Source organism: Mustela lutreola, chromosome 5 (genome assembly GCF_030435805.1).
Source record: "Mustela lutreola isolate mMusLut2 chromosome 5, mMusLut2.pri, whole genome shotgun sequence".
In the NCBI taxonomy this organism is placed as follows: Eukaryota; Metazoa; Chordata; class Mammalia; order Carnivora; family Mustelidae; genus Mustela; species Mustela lutreola.
In genome coordinates, this window is record NC_081294.1 from 106,388,799 (window position 1) to 106,411,313 (window position 22,515).

Genomic DNA, 22,515 nt, shown 5'->3' on the forward strand with positions numbered 1-22,515 from the left:
TTATAGCCAGATTCTTTCTGAATGTGTTTTGCTTTGAGTAAAATAAACATTGAAAAATTACTCTGAAGGCTTTGAGATTACTATGAGGATAGTGTTAATAAATAACTGCCATAGTACATCACTTGCTCTTAATGTGTTGGCCTTGAAAAAACAAAAGAGCCAATTTTTTTTTTACTGACACAATGAGTTTATTCAAGAATAACAGAGGAATTGAAAGTTCATTACAATCAAAATGGTGACCCAACCATTGGCAAGTCCAGAGAATGGAGGCCAGGGACTTGCCTTTATAGAGGAAGGGGAAGAAGATGGATGGGGCTGTTTCTCATTGGCTGGGCTGCTGCTGGGCAAGGAAAAAATCTTTCTTCATTCTGCTGGGGTGTGTGAAGTAAACTTCTTTTTATTAGGGAATACAGGGTATACTGTATTCCCTTTCAGGACTTCCTCACTCCACTGTAAATGAGGTTTCTTCTATTTCTTTTCACAAGTGACTAGTGTTCTTAAATCTCTAAGGTTGTCAGACATGGGATTTATGAGTGATACCCCTGCTTACCAGAATTTCCAAATTGCTTAGTTCTTTTACTTACTTTTTATATTATTTGTTTATTTATTTTGAGACAGAGAGAGGGAAGGCACATCTGAGAGAAAGTGAGAGTGGGAGAGGAGTAGAGAGCTTGGGAGAGAGAATCTTAAGTAATCTCCACACTCAGTGTGGAGCCCCATGTGGTGCTTGATCCCATGACCTTGAGATTATGACTGAGCCGCAATCAAAAAGAGGTGCTTAACTGACTGAGCCACCCAGGTGCCCCTCAAAATGCTTATTTCTAAAGGCTCTTTGTCTAATAACAGACCCTAACCCAGGGGTTAGTACCTGTTTTTCTATTCTAGCATTCTAGTTACGATTCTAGAATGAGGTAAGGTTTTTTCTAATTCTCTATAACCTTCTTATCATTTTTTAAATTATAATTTTATTTTACTAGGAGTATTCAGTGAGAAAGGAATTCAGGTTTTTAATTAAGTAAACTAATTCTAGTAAGAGTTTCTAGTTTGACTTCTGTATTATAGCAAAAATTATTAGAAAGTCATTAAAATGTTACATGAATATAAAGACTTTTAGAATTAAAGTAACTGGGGCTTGAGTTTATTTGTAGGATCTTCTAGAATTTTGAGCACTTGAATGCCTCTGGGAATAAAATATTTTTACTTCCTAAGAGTGGTTCTGGTAAGTAATAAGTTTTCCCCTTCAGTTGCACACTGTGAACATTCCAGAATATCATGGAATTTTATTTTAATTTCCACTTCGGAATGAAGCATGATACAGAAGAAACATTTAAATACTATGCAATAGGAATTTATACATTTATAATCATAGCTGGAGGTTATGTAAGTTGGTAATAATGGTTGATTATATGTATATTAATGTATTCAGAAGTCATTTGAAAAGGTTTTTGCTAAATTGCAAATTAAAGGTAATGATAGTCACTGAATTTACTTACTACAATGTATTTCTAATTCTTCAAATACATAGCTTTTATAGTATTATATTTTGTCTTTAATCTTAAAGAAATCTTGAAAATACATTACTTGTGTCTTACCTTACTCAAGACATTGTATTTTATAGTTTTTTAAATTGTGAATATTAAGCACTTTACCTTTCATGTTCTTCCCTTTATACTATAATGTTGTGAAATTACAGTTAATGCATTTCATGAAGTTGGATTTCAGTTAAGCTATTGGAGAATGAAGAATGACAATTGAAAAGAAAATCACATATGCAATAATGAGTCTCTTATATGAAATTTTTATTTTTTATGGCAAATTGGTATAAATATCCTGATATATATTTCTAAACTTTGCTGAGGCCTTCTTTTTAAAAATTTGTGAAGTTGAAGAATTTTTTTCCAGCTTTTTGCCCCCAGCAAATCTATCTCCTGAAACTATTAAATTTTGATATTATTATTTATGAGAATTAAAAATAAAGGGACAGTTATGATATAGCTGTTGTTCTTTTATGATACAGTATCATTGGACTGTATTTAAAAATTTTCTTTTTGGTAGCTACATCCATTTTAACAATGTTCATTCAATATCTGTAGAACAATCAATCAATCCTTGTCTTGCTTATTTCATGTGTGTGTCTGATGTTGGACCAAATGATGTGTGTTCATTGATGGCCTGTTTTTCTAAAACCATGTAAGGAACATTGGTTTACATAGAAATATACATAATTTATTAATAAACCTTAAGTTATCAACTTAGGTATATTTGGAAGTGAAATTTTTAGGGATCAGAATTCACAAAATATATGGAAACTATTGAATTTAAGCAGAAACCCTTAAACCTGGGGTATAGCTGACAAATTATTGCTTTGTAAAATGAATTATGTGAATCACGGAAGCTTTAAACTTTTTTTTTTTATAGCCCTACCTGAACCCATCCTTCCATCCATCCAAAAAATTTACCCAGTAAGTGTTTCTTATAAATTATTACAATACATATTATGGCAAGTATATGTGGAACTATTATATGTAGCATTAATGTGACTATAAAAGGTGTAATAGTTACCTTCTAAGTATATGATAACATTTTCTTTATAGGCTGAGGAGTTGGCCACTAGCACATTAAAAATATTTCATAAACTTTTTTGAAAGACTGATATTTTATTTGGTTATTGGCAGATAGTCTGGTCATTTATGTAAATGGTAGAATTTTTCACGTGATGTTCATGATTATCACTAATAGCAATTAAATATACTCAGTTGGGAAGGCTCAGTTAGGCTTTAGTTAGGCTTATTCTAGTTTTCTTTATGGTATTTTCAAATATAGTTTTATAGCATTTCTTTAGTTACTAACTCAGAAGTTTTTAGGCCAATGTATGTATACTTTGAAAGCAGGAGGAAAAACCAAGAATTTGAACAATTGAATAATCGTTTTATCTTTCATTTGATTTTACCAATACACCAAGAGAAGTAATATCAGTTTACTATTTCTGTGCACAATATTAAGACTCCTGAAGTTAATTGGAAACATTAAAGAAGTAAAGGGTGCTTACTAGAAAAATTCTGGTATGTACTCAGTTTGAGTTTAGAAAAACCTAGGTTAGTATACATATTCACAATCTTTTATACTGTAGTTTCTTTTCCAGTTTTTTGTGTTCTTTTTTTCCAGAATTCTGTTCCCTTGTTTTATAGTCCTACTGTTTCTGTTTTCCTCCATAGTGATCCTTATTCCTGGTTTTATTTGGAATGATATTTAAGCTGTTTAGAATGTTTAACCTTCTGAAACTGTGTAATTTTTACCTGTTTTGTAAACTTATAAAAAGAACTGTTTTCTAAACTTACTAGTCAAATTGGAAAATGTAATTTCTAGCTTGAGTGATAAGTTTTCAAAAGATATACTTATTCTGCCTGTATCGTATAAAATATAAATCTACTTGATGTGGAATCTAAATTAAATATAACTTAATCTTTGATAATTGAGAAGAACTGATGTGTTTGTTTTTGAACATAGGTTCTCACTGTAATGCATACATTCAAGGTGTGCTGGATAATAAAGGTGTACTGTAATAGAGTTTTGCTGTAGTGGGGGCTTCTTAGTTTGTAGTGAGTTATCTGGTAAAGACAATATCTATAAGAATCTTTTGGAATCTGGATATCTTATCTTCCTCATTTTGAAAATTAATTTCTGCTCTTATGAACTGCTATAATGAATTTCAGTTATTTCTAAGGATCAGCATTTATGCTTTCATAAACACGAAAATGAAAGCATCAATAAGTGTAGAAATAAAAGTAACTTGAACTTTTGGCCTTATCCTTGAATGTTTTTCTCCTTTCAATAAAGTATTAATTCTTTAGCATATACTGAAAGGTCAAAGATGATAACTGGGTGTTTACAATTTCATTTTTTTGTCTCAACTTTTTGGTTAAGACCTAGGTTTCAGTATAGAAAGAACTGTATATTTTTTTTAGCATACAAAACAGCTAATAGTTAAACTTACCTTTAAAGAGTCTATTATTGTGTATGGAATAGACGTTTCTACAGATCCCACTTAAAACCCTCGCTGCATGAACTCTTCTTAGTAATATAAAATACTAAGGAAATCTCAATTTAATGTACTATGTTGGAGAACAGAACAGATATATTGCTTTTATTATAGGATATCCAGGTTCTTACTGGTATGTTCTAGTTTGAAGAGCCTCATTTTTTTTCACTTTTGTTTCATGTTTTTCATTATCTAGCTTTCCCCCATGTTGGAGTCCTGACTTCTCTTCACATACACCATCTCTTACCCTATACTCTCTACCCCTGTTTTGCTAATAATCATATTTCTGTACCTATAACAGGGAAATAGATTTAGTCCAGCCCCAAGGCCTTAAAAAATATTAATAGCAAGACTTGCTAGATTTAAGAATGTCTTAATTTGCTTTCAGGTGTGGTCACGTTGTCATAAATATTTAAAGTACATTATCTTTACTATAAGGTTGATGCTTACATGGGTAAGGACTTAATATCCACTCTAAAAGGATTTTAAATTGTATCTGAAACCTGTAGGTGATTGATCAGTAGAGGACTTTTCTCAGCAGTCCATCTAATAGAACAGACAAATCAGCTTATTTCTTACTATTAATAACTGTCACTTATTTAGTATCTATTTTATGTTAGCACTGTATGAATTTTATATACCTTATCCTTAATCCTAGTATTATCTAGTATAGTATTATTCTTGATTCACAGGTGAAGAAACTAAGTCTTAGGAAGGTTACATTATTAATTCAAGCTTTATAGTCACAAATTATGGATCCAGAAACTGTTATTTTTTTCTCTCATTCTGTGCTGCCTAAGACAAAATTATACTGTTTACTAATATATCATTTCATCTAATATTTGTTGCTTATTATATTTTGTTTGTATGTATCTGATTGTTCCTGTACAGATTTACCTTTCTTTAAGAACATGTTAGAATTTTAGCTTATATAAATTTGAGAATGACTTAAAACTTTATAGTGACCAAAAAAAAACTTTGTTATTTTACAAGGGAACAAGGTTCTTTTAAATTTTGAGCTTCTCTAATATAGTTAAATAGAATTAAGAAATAAGATAAAAACTTTGAATAGAATAACATTTATTCAGTGTATTATGCTTTTTAAAGTTATTTTCATATTTTCTCAAATTTATGGTAATATATTTTAAAAATGGGTATGGTGTTTGAGTTCAGTTAGAATACTAAATTAGGAAAGAAAAGAATGAAAGACTATACCCATATCTTTGTCTTTAAAAGCTTTATCATAATGTAGCATTATTATTACTACTTAATTCTTTTGACTTAAAAAAGCAACATGAGTGATAGAATATTAACTATTGAGTTAAAACAATGAAGTTGAGAGTGTTTAAATGTATATACTTAGGTTAAGCTTATAAAGGGATCTTTATTTTATTTTTTTAAAGATTTTATTTATTTATTTGACAGAGAGAGATCACAGCAGGCAGAGAGGCAGGCAGAGAGAGGAAGAGAAGCAGGCCCCCTGCTGAGCAGAGAGCCTCATGCGGGACTGGATCCCAGGGCCCTGAGATCATGACCCGAGCTGAAGGCAGCGGCCTAACCCACTGAGCCACCCAGGCGCCCAGGATCTTTATTTTAATGTGAGCATATTATGAGACTTACCTAGATTCATGCTAGGTGGCGATTATTGAGATAGCTTATATTTGTTTGTTTCCCTAACAGTATCTTCATATTCCAGAAAGCCATCTTTATGGTTGTGAGATTAGGAATTCTGAGAATGTAGAGTTACTCTGTGCAGCTATGTATTGAAAGTATATTAAATTTTACATATATACATATGTATATACATAGAGATACAGCAACTCTTTAGTTTTAAAATGCATATAACATGTTGAAGGATTTTAGTTATGTAAAACAAGGCTATAAATGAATATCTTTGAAAAGACAAATGTAAAAATTTTGGTGAAGTCGGTTTTAATGATAAAAAACATCTTTTAAAGTTGATATTACTTGGGGCACCTGGGTGGCTCACTGGGTTAAAGACTCTGCCTTCGGCTCAGGTCTTGATCTCAGGGTCCTGGGATTGAGCTCTATGTCTGGCTCTCTGCTCAGCAGGGAGCCTGCTTCCTCCTCTTTCTCTGCCTGCCTCTCTGCCTGCTTGTGATCTCTGTCAAATAAATAAATAAATTCCTTTTAAAAAAATAAAGTTGAGGGCGCCTGGGTGGCTCAGTTGGTTGGACGACTGCCTTTAGCTCAGGTCATGATCCTGGAGTCCCGGGATCGAGTCCCGCATCGGGCTCCCAGCTCCATGGCAGTCTGCTTCTCCCTCTGACCTCCTCGCTCATGTTCTCTCTCACTGTCTCTCTCTCAAATAAATAAATAAAATCTTTAAAAAAAAAATAAAGTTGATATTACTTAAATGTTAAAAGTTATAAGGAAGTTAATTTTGAAATAATACATTATTTCAGGAGGTAACCATACTGCATTATTATGTGAATGGTACAGTTATAATAATGATGCCTGGCATATACTAAATAATTAATATATAGGTAATATTCTTGCTGCTATGCTTTACATACAGTATATCATTTAATCCTTATTACAGTTCTATGAGTAGTTATTTTTTTATAGATGAAGAAGCCGAACATTAGGAAAGCTAAGTAACTTGACTAAGTTCATATAGCAGATAGGTTTCAAAGCTAGATCTGACTCCTAAGCCCATGCTCGTAACCACTTCATTATAGTACTTCTACTTTATGTTGATTTCAAAACTTTAGAAGCTTCCAAAAAAAGCTATCAAAAACTTTAAAAGCAAGTATAATTTAAAGAATTTAATGATCAGTCTTTAACATGTTATTACCAGATTAGTGGTAGTCTGCATACAGTTAAATCTTGGTAGAACTTCAATATATCATTTAGCCCTTTCTCTGTTCAGTCAGAGCTCTGCTTTAGTACTCCATATCAGGTATCTTTTTCTTTGAGACTTTCCTCAACACATTTATATCCAGGGCTTAATAATTCATATTGTTAGAATAGCGTGGAACTTTGCTTGGAGTTTAGGAAATAGTCATCCTTCATTTAAGGTGTGTATCTTTTTTTAAAAAAGAGTATTTATTTAGAGAGTTTGTACGTGTGTGCAAACAAAGGAGAAGGGGCAGACAGAGAGGGAGAGAATCACAAATAGACTCTGAGCTGAGTGTGGAGCTCAATGCAGGGAGTTGGCTTCCTTTCTCTCTCTATCCCTCTGCCTCTCATCCCACTTGCCCACTCCCTCTCTCTAAAATAAGGGGCACTTGGGTGGCTCTGTTTTAAGCGTCTGCCATCAGCTCAGGTCATGGTCCCAGGGTCCTGGGATCGAGCCCCACATTGGGCTTCCTGCTCAGTGGGAAACCTGTTTCTCCCTCTCCCACTCCACCTGCTTGTGTTCCCTCTCTTGCTGTGGCTCTCTTTGTCAAATAAATACATAAAACCTTAAAAAAAATCTTTAAAAAATTAGGTTGTAATTTCTTTGTCGTTTGGATTGGTCTTTATATGTTTTCTAATACGTTAGCTTAAGTTTTGCCCAGCCATATCCTATCCAAAGTAATGTATATTATTCTTAAATACATATGCAATAGGGGAACTGCCTTTTAAAAAATTTTTTTGATGAAATTTTTCTTAAAGCAGAAAATCTTTCTGAGATTAATGATTACCAAAAATGGGGATTTCTGATGGTTAGGTGGAATTTCTTTTAACTTGTAGCATCTTTTGGGGCCCCCCCCTTTTTTTTTCTTTTTTAAGTTTGGCTTTCTCCTTCAGTTTTCCTCTGGTATATATGACATGGCCCTTTCTGTATATGACCATGTAAAAGAATAGTGGCACTAAGAGGAGACTGGTCAAATTGTTGGTTCAGAGTCATTCACCATTTTAGTAGAGTAGGTCTCACAACTCTAAAATATTAATATACAATTGCTCATCTTTTTTCTTTAAATAATTTAACAAAATAAATTTTTTTAAAAGAGGTTTAAACAGTTTTAAGAAAATGACTCCTTTATTTTAGCATCAGTTAATAAAGTGAATACTTACTGTGGTATGTCATAGAAGTCAAAATTAGTAAGAAGCTTTCAGAGCAGAAGTTATTAAATAGTGACCCACTTCTCTTTTCCTTGTTATTTGAACTTAGGTTATACCTTTTTGTTTGATTAGCCAGAAAATAATATTGAAATTTTACATTTTAAAATGCTTTCCAACAAAGGGTGGTAGAAGCAGTACATTTGCTCTTCCTTCTGCTTCCACTCTTTATTATAAATTGAGACTTCTTTCCTAACTCCCTCTAGTCTTAGAGACAATTTAGATTTCTACTTAAGTCTCATTTTATAATACTAAATCTGCTAGAAGTGTAAGGGAAAGTCCGAAGTTTAGGAGTGTCAAATTTATGAACTGTGGTTGTCTTCTGAAAGAAAGGCAGTAACTTCTTGGTAGTTAAAAATTATGGATAGAATTGTAGATAATAGGACAGGGAGGGAATTTTTTATTTTCTTGCTCTTTTGTTTTTCCTGCTGATTTTTGAGGATTGCCTTTAACTAGATGCACTACCCTATTTCTCTGTTACAGTTTAGTTATTTGGGGAGCCTCTGTTTTTAAAAGTTGGATTACTAATTGAATTGATATCTGTATACCCAAGGTTGATTTATTAAGTATTTGGGAACCTTAAGCTATCACCCCTTAACCAGTTGCTTTAAAAAAAAAAAATTTGTTATTACTCTGGTGGTGAATGGTAATGTAGAAAGCTATCTTAGGGGCAACTGTGCAAATTACCTTAAAAAGAGTGTTTTCTAACATTTGGATATGTATTATTTGAGAATCTCTGTAGTCCATTTAGTATGTTTTAGAGCCAGAACGTACTGCTGGTAGAGGAAGGATTTATCTAAATGAATAGAGGAAGGATTTATCTAAATGAATATTTATGTAAATGAAAATGAATGGCATAGGTTAGGCAAAAAGAAAAAGTACCCATTAGTATTCTTTCTAAGTCTTGTTTAGGTGTGGATTACAACCAAACAGTACCTTTCCTTATGAATATTGTGGCAAAAGTTTGCTGAATATTGCTTGCTGCTCAGATTCCTTCTTTCTTCTTTTCCCTGCCCTCTGTCTTTTCAAGTTCAGTTCCTGTTGAATGTCTATCATCTCTTCCCATTAAGATACAAAATACAAAAATAAAATAAAACAAAATTTTAAAAATCTTAAAATTGGTGTAAGTGCTATTCACATATTAGTCACTTTTATGGCCTCTAGGAGAAATTTTAAGTGCCAGTTAGAAAATGCTTGTATCTTGCTCTTGATATTGCCTGCTGTTCCTTGTAGAGGCACTCAAGAAGGAGGAACATGTATAAAGAAATGTGTTATTTGATGAAATCTTGGTATGTACAGTGAAGGTTTGTTTATGAGTTTAAAAAATCTTTTGCTACTATAGGCTCTTGGTTAAATGAGTGATAGACCTCAGCCAAGGTTTAGAATGTCTTAGTTTTGTAGGTACTTTCTGGCATACTGCAAATCCCGGTGAAATCTTTAGTGGAAGAAAATCTTCAAATTTCCAAACTGCCAACATAAAGATTTCTTTTCTCTTCTTCAGAGAGCATTAAGTCAGGATTTGAAAGTTTTTAGTGTATGTTTAAATGGCTTTATATTTCCCCCCCTTTTCTTTTTGACAGGAATCTTTTAGTCCAGCTATACAGCTGCACCTTGTACATCAAGCTCCATGTAATGTTCCTCCTTACCTCTCAAAGAATGAATCAAATCTTGGGGACCTCTTACTGGGCTTTCTTAAATATTATGCTACAGAATTTGAGTAAGTGAAACATCAGATTGTGTTTTATTCATTTACATATGTGAATGCTACACTTTTGGTTAGAAACTATACTTGTTCATTTCAGTGCTACAAACTTGTCTAGAAATGTATAATTTATAAAATTAAAAATCTAATGATTAATTATTAGAAACTAAATAGATTTTTATATTCCTATCTAATGAAAAATGATAGTTCAGTAAGCCCAGTTTTAGTTGATTTCAGTAGTGATCCTGTCTTATGTTTAGCTCCCTCTTTTCATAGTAGGGCCTAAATAAATCTTTGTGTTGACCCTGGATCGGTGTTGGATAGTTTGAAGCACCTGCTTTTAGGAAGTTATAGTAAAAAACACAGCTAAGACAAACTTGGAAACACATCTATTTGATATCTGAATAGTTGTTAGTACATAAAAATCAAGGAATACTCTTTCCTTTTATTTTCCTTTCTTCTGAGTTATGTAAACTGGAAGGCTAAGTGTATAATTAGACTGGACTTAACTGAACGTTCCTAAGGGAGTTCTAGAAGTCCAGATAGAGTGGCTTTAGGAATTGCAGCTCTTCTGATCAATTTAGAAAAGCTTGAAGGGGAGGGGGGGAAGAGAAAGGACTTAGGAATTTTACAGAGTTAGAGGAGGAGGGTACAATAACCACAGGGTACCATTTTGAAAAGATTTGGAGGGGGGAATAATAATAACTTTTGTTATACATTGTAATTACTAGCTGGGAAAAACTGTTCCCAACAGATTATATGTATTTTCTCATTTACATAATAGCCATATGATACGATGTTATATCATGCCCATTTTACCAGTGAAGCATATATGGCGAGAGGTAAAGAGGTGCCCTAAGATCACACAGCTAGTCAGGGGGAGGATTTCTGATAGTTTTGACTGTAAAATTCATACTCATAACTATGGTACTTTACTGTAGGATTGGTATTGCCTTATTTGCTATGATGCAATAACTCTAAAGAAACTTGACTCATAAGAGACGATTTGAAACATACGGCATGAAGGAAGTAATGTTGCTTAAATTCTTCAATGCAAATCTTTCACCAGATTGTTTTGTTTACAGTTGTGTCTCCATTATCTAACCCAGTGCTATAGAGTGGGTACTGGAAAAATTCATGCTATAAATAAATAATTTTGAAGCAGAGGGTAAGATTATAGACATGTTGCAAAGATCCTTAAGATGACTTAAAAATTACTGAATCAGGTTAAGAAAAAAAGTAGGAAAAGTGCTGGTGGAAAATAGTTCAGTAAGAATGAAGTTATAATAATCATCGTTAAAGATGCTTAGGACCAGAGTTTAGATGCTTAGGACCAGAGTTTATATCCAGGCAACAAGGATAAAAAGGAAGGAGCCTTCATTTATAAGGTGAAAAGATTTCATGGAACAGAAGACTATAAAGGTTATTCTAGAGTCAAGATTTGTATGATGCTGCAGTAACAATAGCTGATGTTTCATGAATATTTACTTAGGGACCTACAGTATGCTAGTGATTCCTATGTATTATCTCATTTAATCCTCATAGTAACCCCTTGTGAGGCTTAGGCAATTGGTGTACTTGAAACTTACCCATGGCAGTACAGCTCGATAGTGAGAGAACTGAGGTTCAGTCTCAGGTCTAACTCCAAAACTACATTCTTTTTTTTTTTTTTAAGATTTTATTTATTTATTTGACAGAGGGAGATCACAAGTAGATGGAGAGGCAGGCAGAGAGAGAGAGAGAGAGAGGGAGGGGGAAGCAGGCTCCCTGCTGAACAGAGAACCCGATGCGGGACTCGATCCCAGGACTCTGAGATCATGACCTGAGTTGAAGGTAGATGCTTAACCCACTGAGCCACCCAGGTGCCCTCAAAGCTACATTCTTAATTGTTAGAATATATCTGCATTGTCTTTTCTATTGTAAATTAGGGAAGTTTGCAAATAGGGAAAAGGATTCATAGAAAAAGGTATATTTCTACCATGTATAGGTTAGGAATAGAGCATCTAGTTACCAGTGCCTTGAAAGTCAGCTGCTTTGTTAGACTGAAACAAAATGACAAGATGGACAGGTTTGTGTATTAGTTTAGTATTAGCAGAAACTAGCTAGTTGTGCCAGTGATACTGGCTAGGATGCTGAGACTTAAAAAGATGTTTTGAACTTTTGGATGCATTTGTTATCACAATGATAGATGATTTAGGAGACACCTTTTCTTTGATTATACAGTACATTTGTGAAGTGTACTGTTGTTTAATACCAGATTTTTTTCAGAAATTTGACTATAGGGAGCACTGCCAAGAATGTAGTCATGGCAGTGAACTCGGTGCTGTGCAAAGGAATTCTGGCAGCTGTTAGAAATGTTTGTAAGATTTTCTTCTGAACCTTGAGACATTCATTTTAAAAAATTCTCTTTACTCAAAGACAGAACCAAGTGCCTGTTAAAGGGATGCTTGAGTATATGGTATAAGTGTTGCAGAAATTTTGTATGGCCATTTAAAAATTACTAGGATTTTCTTACCTACTTCACTCACAGCTTTCTCCTAACTCTTGCTGCTGAAAATTCTTAAAATGAAGCCAGGCTTCTAGAACTGCCTGGAAGCAGGGAACTGATAAATAAAAAAAAGATCAGGTTGCTCACAGAAACTAGGAAAAAATAACATCAGAATGTAATAATTTTGTATTTTAACAAAACAAAATAAAATTTGAGTTTTAAATATCTTACAGACACCTAGGTACTACAGATTCTAGGAACCTTAAAAGGTTTCCTGTTTTGTAATCCTGTATATTCCCTGGATTCCTAATCACATGCCATTACTGCAGATCTTATCTCTTATGTTAAAAATGGATGCCTACATACTTAAATACATTTTTTAAGAAGGAAGTTACAAAGGCTCAATTTTTTTGACTATCTCCTTTCTTACTCTGATTTTTTTCCCTCTCATTTAATCAGTAAATCATTGAATGCCTACTATATATATCAAGCTTTTTTTTTCTCTGTACCAGGAATATGGCAATTAACAAAATAGGCAAAAGTCTCTGTCTTCATGGGGCTTACCTTGTAGTATGTATTGTAGCATGGAGAGATAGACAATAAACAAATTGTTTAGTATATACATGAGGTTAGGGATAAGAAGGAAGCAATTTATAGTCTAAAAAGGAAGGATCATTGAGATAGGAGGAAAGCCAATAGAATATGTTGTCTTGGAATCGGAAGGGAAAAAATGTTTCAAGGGGGAAGAAATGATTAGCTCTGTCACATTTTTTGATGGATCAAGTACAAGATGAAAACAAAAAGATGACCTTTGCAATGTCGTTCCATGTGGACGCCACTGGGCCCTGGTCAAGGGCAATTTCTGTGGAAAAACTGGGATAAATAGCATCATTGTTGTGGCTCAAGAGTGAACAGGGACAAATTAAATACAGATAGGGTAGTGTATAGACACTAGTAATATGTAGAGTTTATATACTTGTAAAAGGGAGCAGAAAAAATGGAGTAAAGATTGGAGAGTTAAGTGGGGTTGAGTTTTTGTTTTGAGAAAGGAGAAATAACCTATCTTGATGGCAAAATTGATGATACCAGAAAAAGTAAATTGTTGAATAGTGTGCTTCTTTGAATTAAGAAGGGTTGGAATCTAGAGCACAAGTGGAATGGAGAACAGATGATGTATTAATAATAATAAGAAAAAGCAGAGTATATGGATTCAAAGGAATGCCAATGAATTGATGTGGTGGGAGCTAGTGGAAACTTTTGGTTGCCTTAGGTTTTTTTAGTGAAACAGAGCATGGCCATCACCTGGGGATGATTGTGAGGGAGGAAATTTGAAAAGTGAGGCAAAGTATGAATTGTCCTGTAGGAGAGTAAAGGAGTGAGTTAACTATGGAAATACAGTATGTTTGGTGGGTGTAGCATTTAGGGTCCTTTTGAGCTAAGTCATCATGAATTTAAAGTGAATTTAAAGTTAACATGAATTTAAAGGTCAGTATGGTTGCTTATTTTTCTCCAGCCACGTTGAGCTGCAGGGGAAAGGACTGAAGTAAACCAGGATTTAATTATGGTTGTATCTCAGCCAACTAAGTTGAAGCATAAGAGAGTTGTGGGTGGGGGGTGGGTATGCAAGCAAGTGATTTTAATAACTGACCATGGACTGAACATATTAAATTCAGTTTTGAAAATGTGTACATAGGGATGCATGTAGGACATCCAGCGGCAGTTTCCAATTGTGAGTTGCAACAGTTGTTGTAGAGCTTAGTAGCAAGGTCAGAGCTGGAGAAAAGGATTTGGGAAAGAAAGAGATTGTTAAAGCCTAGGAGGGGTACTATAGCATTAGAAGAGGATTGAGAGAGGCAAGGCCCTGATGGACACCAGCATTTAAGGGGTTAGGTAGAAGAAAGGATCAGGCAGAAGAATAAAACAAAACTCTGGGATTAGAGCAGAATTTTCTGTTTGCTTATGAATTTTGAAAGCCCTGACAACATTTTCTTTTTGTTTGCTTCCCAGCCCTTAATAAAGCAAAACTGTATATATTTGTTCACTTAATTTGGCTACTCTTATTTAATATATGTAGTCACATATATTTCAGATTTTTCAGACCCATAATTTTTACTTTCTTTACAGGACTTCAATTTCTGTTTGTTATGTTCTAGTGTAAGTAAGCATAGTATTTTGAAATAAATACGTAGTCACAAAAAGAATGGCTAGAAGAGAGTTAATAGATCAGTAGCAATCCATTATTATTACTGAAGAAAAGAAGCAAATACCTTACCAACGTAGGGTTGGTAAACCCAGTTTTACATTCAAAAGAGTGTCATATATTATCAAATCTGTTTTAGATTAAATTAAACCCTGTATCTGCTCTTCTTTTCTGATACATTTCTCTTCTATAGACTGTATCTTATTTTACATTTTAGTTATTGAGTAATAATAACAGATTTTTACATGGCAAACAAATTATGGTAGAAAAATATGGTATGAATAAAAGGCTTGATTTGGGGCCTGTCTGTTTTAAAGAAAGAAATATATGGGGAAAATGTTTTTAAATTGCCATTTAGAAATTCTACATTTAAATTCACCTCGAAGAGTAAAAGTAGTATATATCAGTTATGTATATCAGGTTTTATGATTTCAGATACTAAGTAATTTAGAAATATTTAAAAGTGCTTTGAAAATGCAATAGATTGAATCAGCCCAAATAATAGTGATTTTAAAAATACATATTTTTTTCTCTGTAAAGTACTTCAGGTGATAGAGTCACTTAAGTAATTACATTATTTGGGTTGATTATAGGTTGAAGCTTAAATGATACCTGTTCAGGGATGATAAAGTGAATATTGGTATGTTACATGTTTCTGTGACCCAGTTTAGATCCAAGTATTGACATGTAATAAAAATTCAGGATTGGATTTCACATAGGTATGGTGGTGAGGAGAGTTCTTTGATTTAAGAGACTAAAAATTATAATTTAACAACAGGATTCTAAGCTTGTCTGAGGAAAAACCGGTCTATCCCTTTTTAACATAATCTTTCCAATTTTAATTTTATTGCAGATTTCAACTGTCCTATAAGTTCAGTGAGAAATAAGTGGTCTCAAGAAAAAAGTTAATTTTATTAGTGATACATCTCTTAAGTGGTATAAAGTAGTACAAAGCATAATTCTGCTATGATCATGTTTGGTTTGGGCATGTGGTTTTAAAACTCTCCCCTTGACATTGTTACTTTATTTTATTTTATTGTTAGTAGTTATTACTTTATTTAAGTAACCTCTGTACCCACTGTGGGGCCTGAACTCATGACCCCAATGTCAAGAGTTGCTTGTTCCTTTTTGACTGAGCCAGCCTGGTACCCTTACATTGTTATTTTTAAAAAATTTTGGAAACACACCTGCACCTACAGAGCAGTGTACTTCTTTTCTCTTTGGAGTTTATACTAATGGAGCTGCTCTACATGAGATAGCTAAAACATGTTACTGTAATTAAAAACTGTTTCTCCTTGATAACCCGCTTAATTTTTAAAAAGCATAAATTCTGATACGATTCTTAAAGAACTTAAGGTTGTCTTTGCAAAGTATTTCTAAGTTGTATTCCTCATAAGAAAAAATAGAAAATCATACTTTGAGGATCCTTTTCAATTATCAAATTTCACAAGATGCAGTGTGGGTTTTTTTTTTTTTTGCATATTTAAGATAGAGATTAATCAGTTTTTCAGAAAGAAATGCCATATTGGACCCTCAATTCTTCGGGATTCTGGGTTTTTTTTTGGGGGGGGGGGTTCTTTCATCTGATTATAGAGGAAGGGTAAGATAAGTGTTGGAGTTGGAAGGTCCCAAACCTTGGCCTTTCTATTCTTACTGCAATGGGGACAAAGGTAAATATGGCTGAAACAAACAAACAAAAAGGCCTTAACTATTTCCCAGACTCATTTGTCTCTTGCATACAAGCTGAATGGTCATATGTTTTATAGTGTTCCCTGAGAAAAAGATAATTGTACTTGTGCATAGCTATTATAATTGTAAAGAAAGTTTTAAAAAACAGAATGTAAGGTTAGTGCATACTAAAGACTGAACAGTTTACCTTCAGGCATGCTGAGAAAAAAATTGTTTACTTGAATATAACTTTACGGTTAATAGCTACATCTGATATAAAACAATAACAGTATGTTTTCATAGAGTATTAATTTTTCCTAAAACAGCATCTACTGGCTTCGCTTGGGTAATTGTAAAATTTTCTCCCAAACCATACGTGGACATGCAGTGAACAATTATTTAATGATACCAGAAAACAACGCAAGATTCCATCTCTCTTAACAAATAAAAAATCCTTACTGCGGTGCTAACAGTGAAAATAGTTTTTACATTTTTTGCTTATTTGTATTACTTCATTTATTCAATAAATATGTATTGAATGCCTACTTTATACTGAGCAGTTATTTGAACAGTGAAAAATACATAAATCAGCATCTTGGAACTCCCATTCTGCTTTGGGCAAGATAAATAATAAACAGTAACATACTAAATAAGCACATTGTTAGCATGTAAGTGCTGTAAAGAAAAAAGAAGGGGAATAAGGATTGTGGTGCTGAGGGTCAAGGCAAATTTCAGTATTCTGTGAGAAAATTAGAGTGGAACTTAGTAACATACAGTAAATACAATAAATAAATACAGTAAAAGGGAAAATTAAGAAAATAGTTAACACAATTATGTTTTCTTCTTGTAGCTGGAACAGTCAAATGATTTCAGTTCGTGAAGCCAAAGCCATTCCCAGGCCTGATGGTATTGAATGGAGAAATAAATATATCTGTGTAGAAGGTAGATTTTCCGCAGCTACTCATTTACTATCTTGTTACCACCGTGGTACTAAGAGAATTACTTGAACAAGTTCAGTTCGTATTTCAGTTAAAATTAATACATTTATATTCTGACTTACAAGTCTTTTAGTTACAAAATTTTTTTTTCTTCTGACTTTTTACTTAAAATTCCAGTTATAGTGTGTAGAAGTTAGTGTTTCAACACTTTTCATACAATACCTGATGCTCATTACAAGTGCCCTCCTTAATCCCCATCACCTATTTCACCCGTTCCTCTCTATCCACCTTCCCCTCTGGTAACCATCAGTTTGTTCTCTAGTTAGCAGTCTGTTCCTTGGTTGGTCTCTCCCCCCACCCCCGAATGTTGGTTTGTTTCTTAAATTCTACATACGAATAAAATCATATGGTATTTGTCTCTTTCTGATTAGCTCCATTCACATTGTTGCAGATGGCAAGATTTCATTCTTTTTGATGGCTGAGTATTTTCATTTAATTTTTAAAAGTAATTCTTTAGCTGTAAAAATAATCAATATGAATTTAGGCATTTAATCTTCTAGTTCATAATATTTGGGCAGTCTTTATGCATCCCTCCTGCTTGTAGTTGTTTGAAGCTTAATTTCATGACTTGAAGGTGGAAAAAAAATATCTTCATGTGATGGTTCTTACATTAAGATAAAGTGAGTTCTGGGGCGCCTGGGTGGCTTAGTAGGTTAAAGCATCTGCCTTCAGCTAAGGTCATGATCCCAGGATCCTGGTATCAAGCCCCACATCAGACTGTCTGCTCAGCAGGGAGCCTGCTTCCTCCTCTCTCTCTGCCTACTTGTCATCTTTGTCTGTCAAATAAATAAAATCTTGAAAAAATAAAAAAAGATAAATTGAGTTCTTAGGAGCACCTGGGTGGCTCAGCTTGGTAAGTGTCTGCCTTCGGCTCAAGTCATGATCTCAGGGTCCTGGGATGGAGCCCAACATAGGGCTCCCTGCTTGGTGGGGAGCCGGCTTCTCTCTCTGTCTCCTGCTCTCCTTGCTTGTGCTCATACTTGCTTGCTCTTTTTGACAAATAAATCAAATTTATAAAAAAAAAAAAAAGATAAAATGAGTTCTTTTAGGGGCGCCTGGGTGGCGCAGTGGGTTAAAGCCTCTTGCCTTCAACTCAGGTCATGATCCCAGGGTCCTGGGATCCAGCCCCGCATCGGGCTCTCTGCTCAGTGGGGAGCCTGCTTCCCTCTCTCTGCCTGCCTCTCTGCCTACTTGTGATCTCTCTCTCTCTGTCAAATAAGTAAATAAAATCTTAAAAAAAAAAAACGAGTTTTTTTAAAATTAAAATGTTGATATTTAATGCAAGTTAGATTTTTATGAATAGAAATTTATTTTACTTTAAAAATTAAATGCCCTGAAGATAATCTGTTTTCTAAAATTAATTTACATGTAGTTGAATATTTCTTTGAGTTGGTGCAAAATTGACTTCAATAAGTAAAATTATTCTTACAGATGCTAAATTGAAGACTTTTGTAAACCTTAAGGTAAAAAAGAATAAAGTGTTAAGTTCAGGGTTTGTAGGAAAACATCAAATTAAGAATATTTTAATCTTGGATTATATGCAACATCTTAAGAGTTTGTGAATATGAAATTAAATTTCCTGCTTTGGTGATTGGTTTGTTAAATTGCACAGTGGGTGTATATTATTTTAGTTACTTGCATTCTTTTGAATATTAAATACTTGTAAAGTGCTGTGTGTGATGTGATCCAGTAGCTTGGCATATGGCATTATGCTATTAAAAAACACAGGCATACCTTGGATATATTGTGAGTACTAATTTATTACTCACGTAATAAAGTGAGTCAAATGAATTTTTTTTTTGTTTCCTGGTGCATATAAAAGTTATGTTTACCCTATGTTGTAGTCTATTAAGTACACAATAGCTTTATACCTAAAATAATGTACATATCTTAATAAGGCTGTTGCTAAAAAATGCTACCCATTATCTAAATTTTCAACAAGTTGTATGGCTGATGGAGGTTCTTGCCTCAGTATTGATGGCTGCTGACTGATCAGGTTGATGGTTGCTGAAGGTTGAGTTGGCTGTGGCAGTTTCTTAAAATGAGGCAACAGTGAAGTTTGTTGCATCAATTGACTCTTCCTTTCACAAATGATTTCTCTGTAGCATGTGAGAGCATTTTACCCACAGTAGAACTTCTTTCACAATTGGAGTCAGTCCTCTTCAAACCCTGCCCCTGCTTTATCAACTAAGTTTATGTAGTATTCTTTTTTTTTAAGATTTTATTTATTTATTTGACAGAGAAAGAGAGAACACAAATAGGCAGAGAGGCAGGCAGAGGTGGGGAGGAGAGAAGCAGGCTTCCTGCTGAGTGGAAAGCCCAGTGCTGGGCTTGATCCAGAACCCTGAGATCATGACCTGAGCCAAAGGCAGAGGCTTAACCCATTGAGCCACCCAGGTGACCCAGTTTATGTAATATCCTTAATCCTTTGAATCCTTTGTTTTCTTTTCAGTATTGTCACCAAGAGCAGATTCTGTCTCAAGAAACCACTTTTTTTCCTCATCTCTAAGAAGCAGGTCCTGTCCACTCAAGTTTTATCATGTGATGATAGAAACTCAGCCACATCTTCAAACTCCCCTTCTAATTCTAGTTGTCTTTCTGTTTCTACCACATTTGTAGTTACTTCCTCCACTGGTGTCTTGAACCCCTCAGAGTCATCCATTAGGGATAGAATAAGCTTCTTCCAAACTACTGCTAATGCTGATATTTTGACCTCTTCCCATGAGTCACAGATGTTCTTGATGGCATTTAGAATGGTACGTCCTTTCTAGAAGGTTTTCAGTGGCCTTTACCCAGATCCATAGAGAAATCATGATCTGTGGCAGTTACAGCTTTACAACATATATTTCTTAAGTAATGAGACTTGAGGGGTGCCTGGGTGGCTCAGTGGGTTGAGCCTCTGCCTTTGGCTCAGGTTGTGATCTCAGGGTCCTGGGGTCAAGCCCCACATCGGGCTCTCTGCTCGGCAGGGGGCCTGCTTTCCCCTTCCCCTCTGGCTGCCTCTCTGCCTACTTGTGATCTCTCTCTGTCAGATAAATAAATAAAATCTTAAAAAAAAAGTAATGAGACTTGAAAATTACTCCTTTATCCATGGGGTGCAGAATGTAGAATGGATATTGTGTTAACAGGCATGAAAACAACAATCTCATTGTACATCTCCATCAGAGCTCTTGGATGACCAAGTACCTTGTCAAGGAGCGGTCATATTTTGAAAGGAATTTTTTTTCTGAATAGTAGGTTTTTTTTTTTTTTTAAAGATATTATTTATTTACTTGAGAGAGAGAATGAAAGAGAGCATGAGAAGAGAGAAGGTCAGAGGCAGAAGCAGACTCTTCCCTGAGCAGGGAGCCGGATGCGGGATTGATCCTGGGACTCTGGGATGATGACCTGAGCCAAAGGCAGTTGCTTAACTAACTGAGCCACTCAGGCGCCCCTGAATAGTAGGTCTTAAAATAATATGTTGTAAACAAACAGATGTGCTGTCATCAGGCTTTGTCGTTCCACTGATAGCACACAAGCATAATAGCTAAAGCAAAATTCTTAGGGTCCCTAAGGTGATTTTCAGAATGGTAAATGAACATTGACTTCAACTTAAAGTCATCAGCCGCATTAGTCCCTAATAAAAGAGTTCTCTTATCCTTTGAAACTTTGAAGCCAGGCATTGACTTCTCTCTAGTTATACAAATCTTAAACAGTATCTTCTAATATAAAGCTGTTTCATTTACATGGAAAGTTTGTTGTGTAATGTGGCCATCTTTGGGAATTATCTTAGCTAGATCTTCTGAATAAATTTCTGCAGCTTCTACATCAGCACTTGCTGCTTTACCTTGCACGTTTATGTTATAGAGACGGCTTCTCTCCTTAAGCCTCATAAGCTGGCCTCTGCTAGCTTCAGATTTCTCTTCTACAGCTTCCTTACCTCTCTCAGCCTTCAGAGAATTGAAGAGAGTTAGGGCCTTGCTCTAAATTAGGTTTTAGCTTAAGGGAGTGTTGTGGCTACTTGGTCTTCTATCCAGACCACTGAAACTTTCTCCATATTAGCAGTAAGACTGTTTCACTTTCATATTCATGTATTCACTGGAGTAGCTCTTTTCATTTTTTCATTTCCGTGAGGAACTTTTTCTTTGCATGCATAACTTAGCTAACTTGTCCAAGAGGCCTAGCTTTTGACCTGTCTTGGTGTTCAACATGTCTTCTTCACCAAGCTTAATCGTTTCTAGCTTCTGATTTAAAGTGAGAGATGTGCATCTCTTCCTTTCACTTCCCTTGGATACTTTGAGGGCATCATGGGATTATTAATTGGCCCAATTTCAATACTGATGTGTCTCAGAGAAAATAGGGAGGCCGGAGCAGAGGGAGCCAGATGGGGCAGTGGTCACTGGCTGGAGCAGTCAGAACACACACAGCATTTCCTAGCCCATGAACAATTATAATAATGAACAATTGATATTGTATAATAATGAACAATTATAATTAATGAACAATTATAATAATAAACAATTATAATAACAGCCTCAGAGATGGCTGATCACAAATCACTGTAACCGATAAAATAAGGATGAAAAGTTTGAAATATTATGAGAATTATCAAAATGTGATAGAGACAAAGAAGTGAGCAAATACTGTTGGAAAAATGGCACTGCTAGACTTGTGCAACATAGGGTTGCGATAGACCTTCAATTTGTTTAAAAAAAAAAAAAAAAGCCCACAGTATCTGTGAAGTGCAATAAAGTGCAGTAAAACAAAGTATCATATACTGTGACAATAAACTCCTTTAAAAATAGCCTTCTTAAGCAATCAAATACACACAGACACACACACACACACACACACACACACACACACACACACACGGTATTTTATGGGCCTGCTTAAATTACTTGACAAATCTGGAGTTAACCGCTTCATCAGATTTCCTATTCTTCCACACTTTTTCCAGGCCTTTCCCCTCCATTACATTTCATTTCCTTTCTCTCTAGTCATATTCTCTTTCATCTTTAGAGCACACATAGGTCATCCTTAAAAAATACTCTTGATTCTACTGGCTCTTGTACTTTTTTTTTCTCTTTTACAGTGCCAGAATTCTTTTTTTAATTTATTTTTATTTTTTAAGAAGGCTCCACACCGAACGTAGGGCTTGAATGCACGACCCTGAGATAAAGACCTGGCTGAGGTCAAGAATCAGATGCTTAACAGACAGAGCCACCCAGGTGCCCCCTGTGCCAAAATTCTTAAACTCGAGTCATTTTAACCTACTTTCGGCATGATTTCAGCCATCTTATCTCATTTTAATGTCTTTAGTTATCTTCCTTTTCTCACTAGCATCCTCAGTTTACCTGTCTTCTCATATAG

General features: G+C 34.6%; 1 protein-coding gene across 7 annotated transcripts in view; it reads left to right on the plus strand.

Annotated features, from left to right (window-relative positions):
- The window catches only part of TENT2 (terminal nucleotidyltransferase 2), a 69,359-nt gene that overhangs the window by 42,410 nt on the left and 4,434 nt on the right, over positions 1–22,515 (plus strand). For all 7 annotated transcript variants that reach the window (XM_059175325.1, XM_059175324.1, XM_059175330.1 and 4 more), the window contains 3 exons: positions 2,419–2,462; positions 9,688–9,824; positions 17,016–17,107. In XM_059175325.1, the coding sequence (XP_059031308.1) occupies positions 2,419–2,462; positions 9,688–9,824; positions 17,016–17,107 (273 nt within the window). The remainder of the gene's footprint in view (positions 1–2,418; positions 2,463–9,687; positions 9,825–17,015; positions 17,108–22,515) is intronic.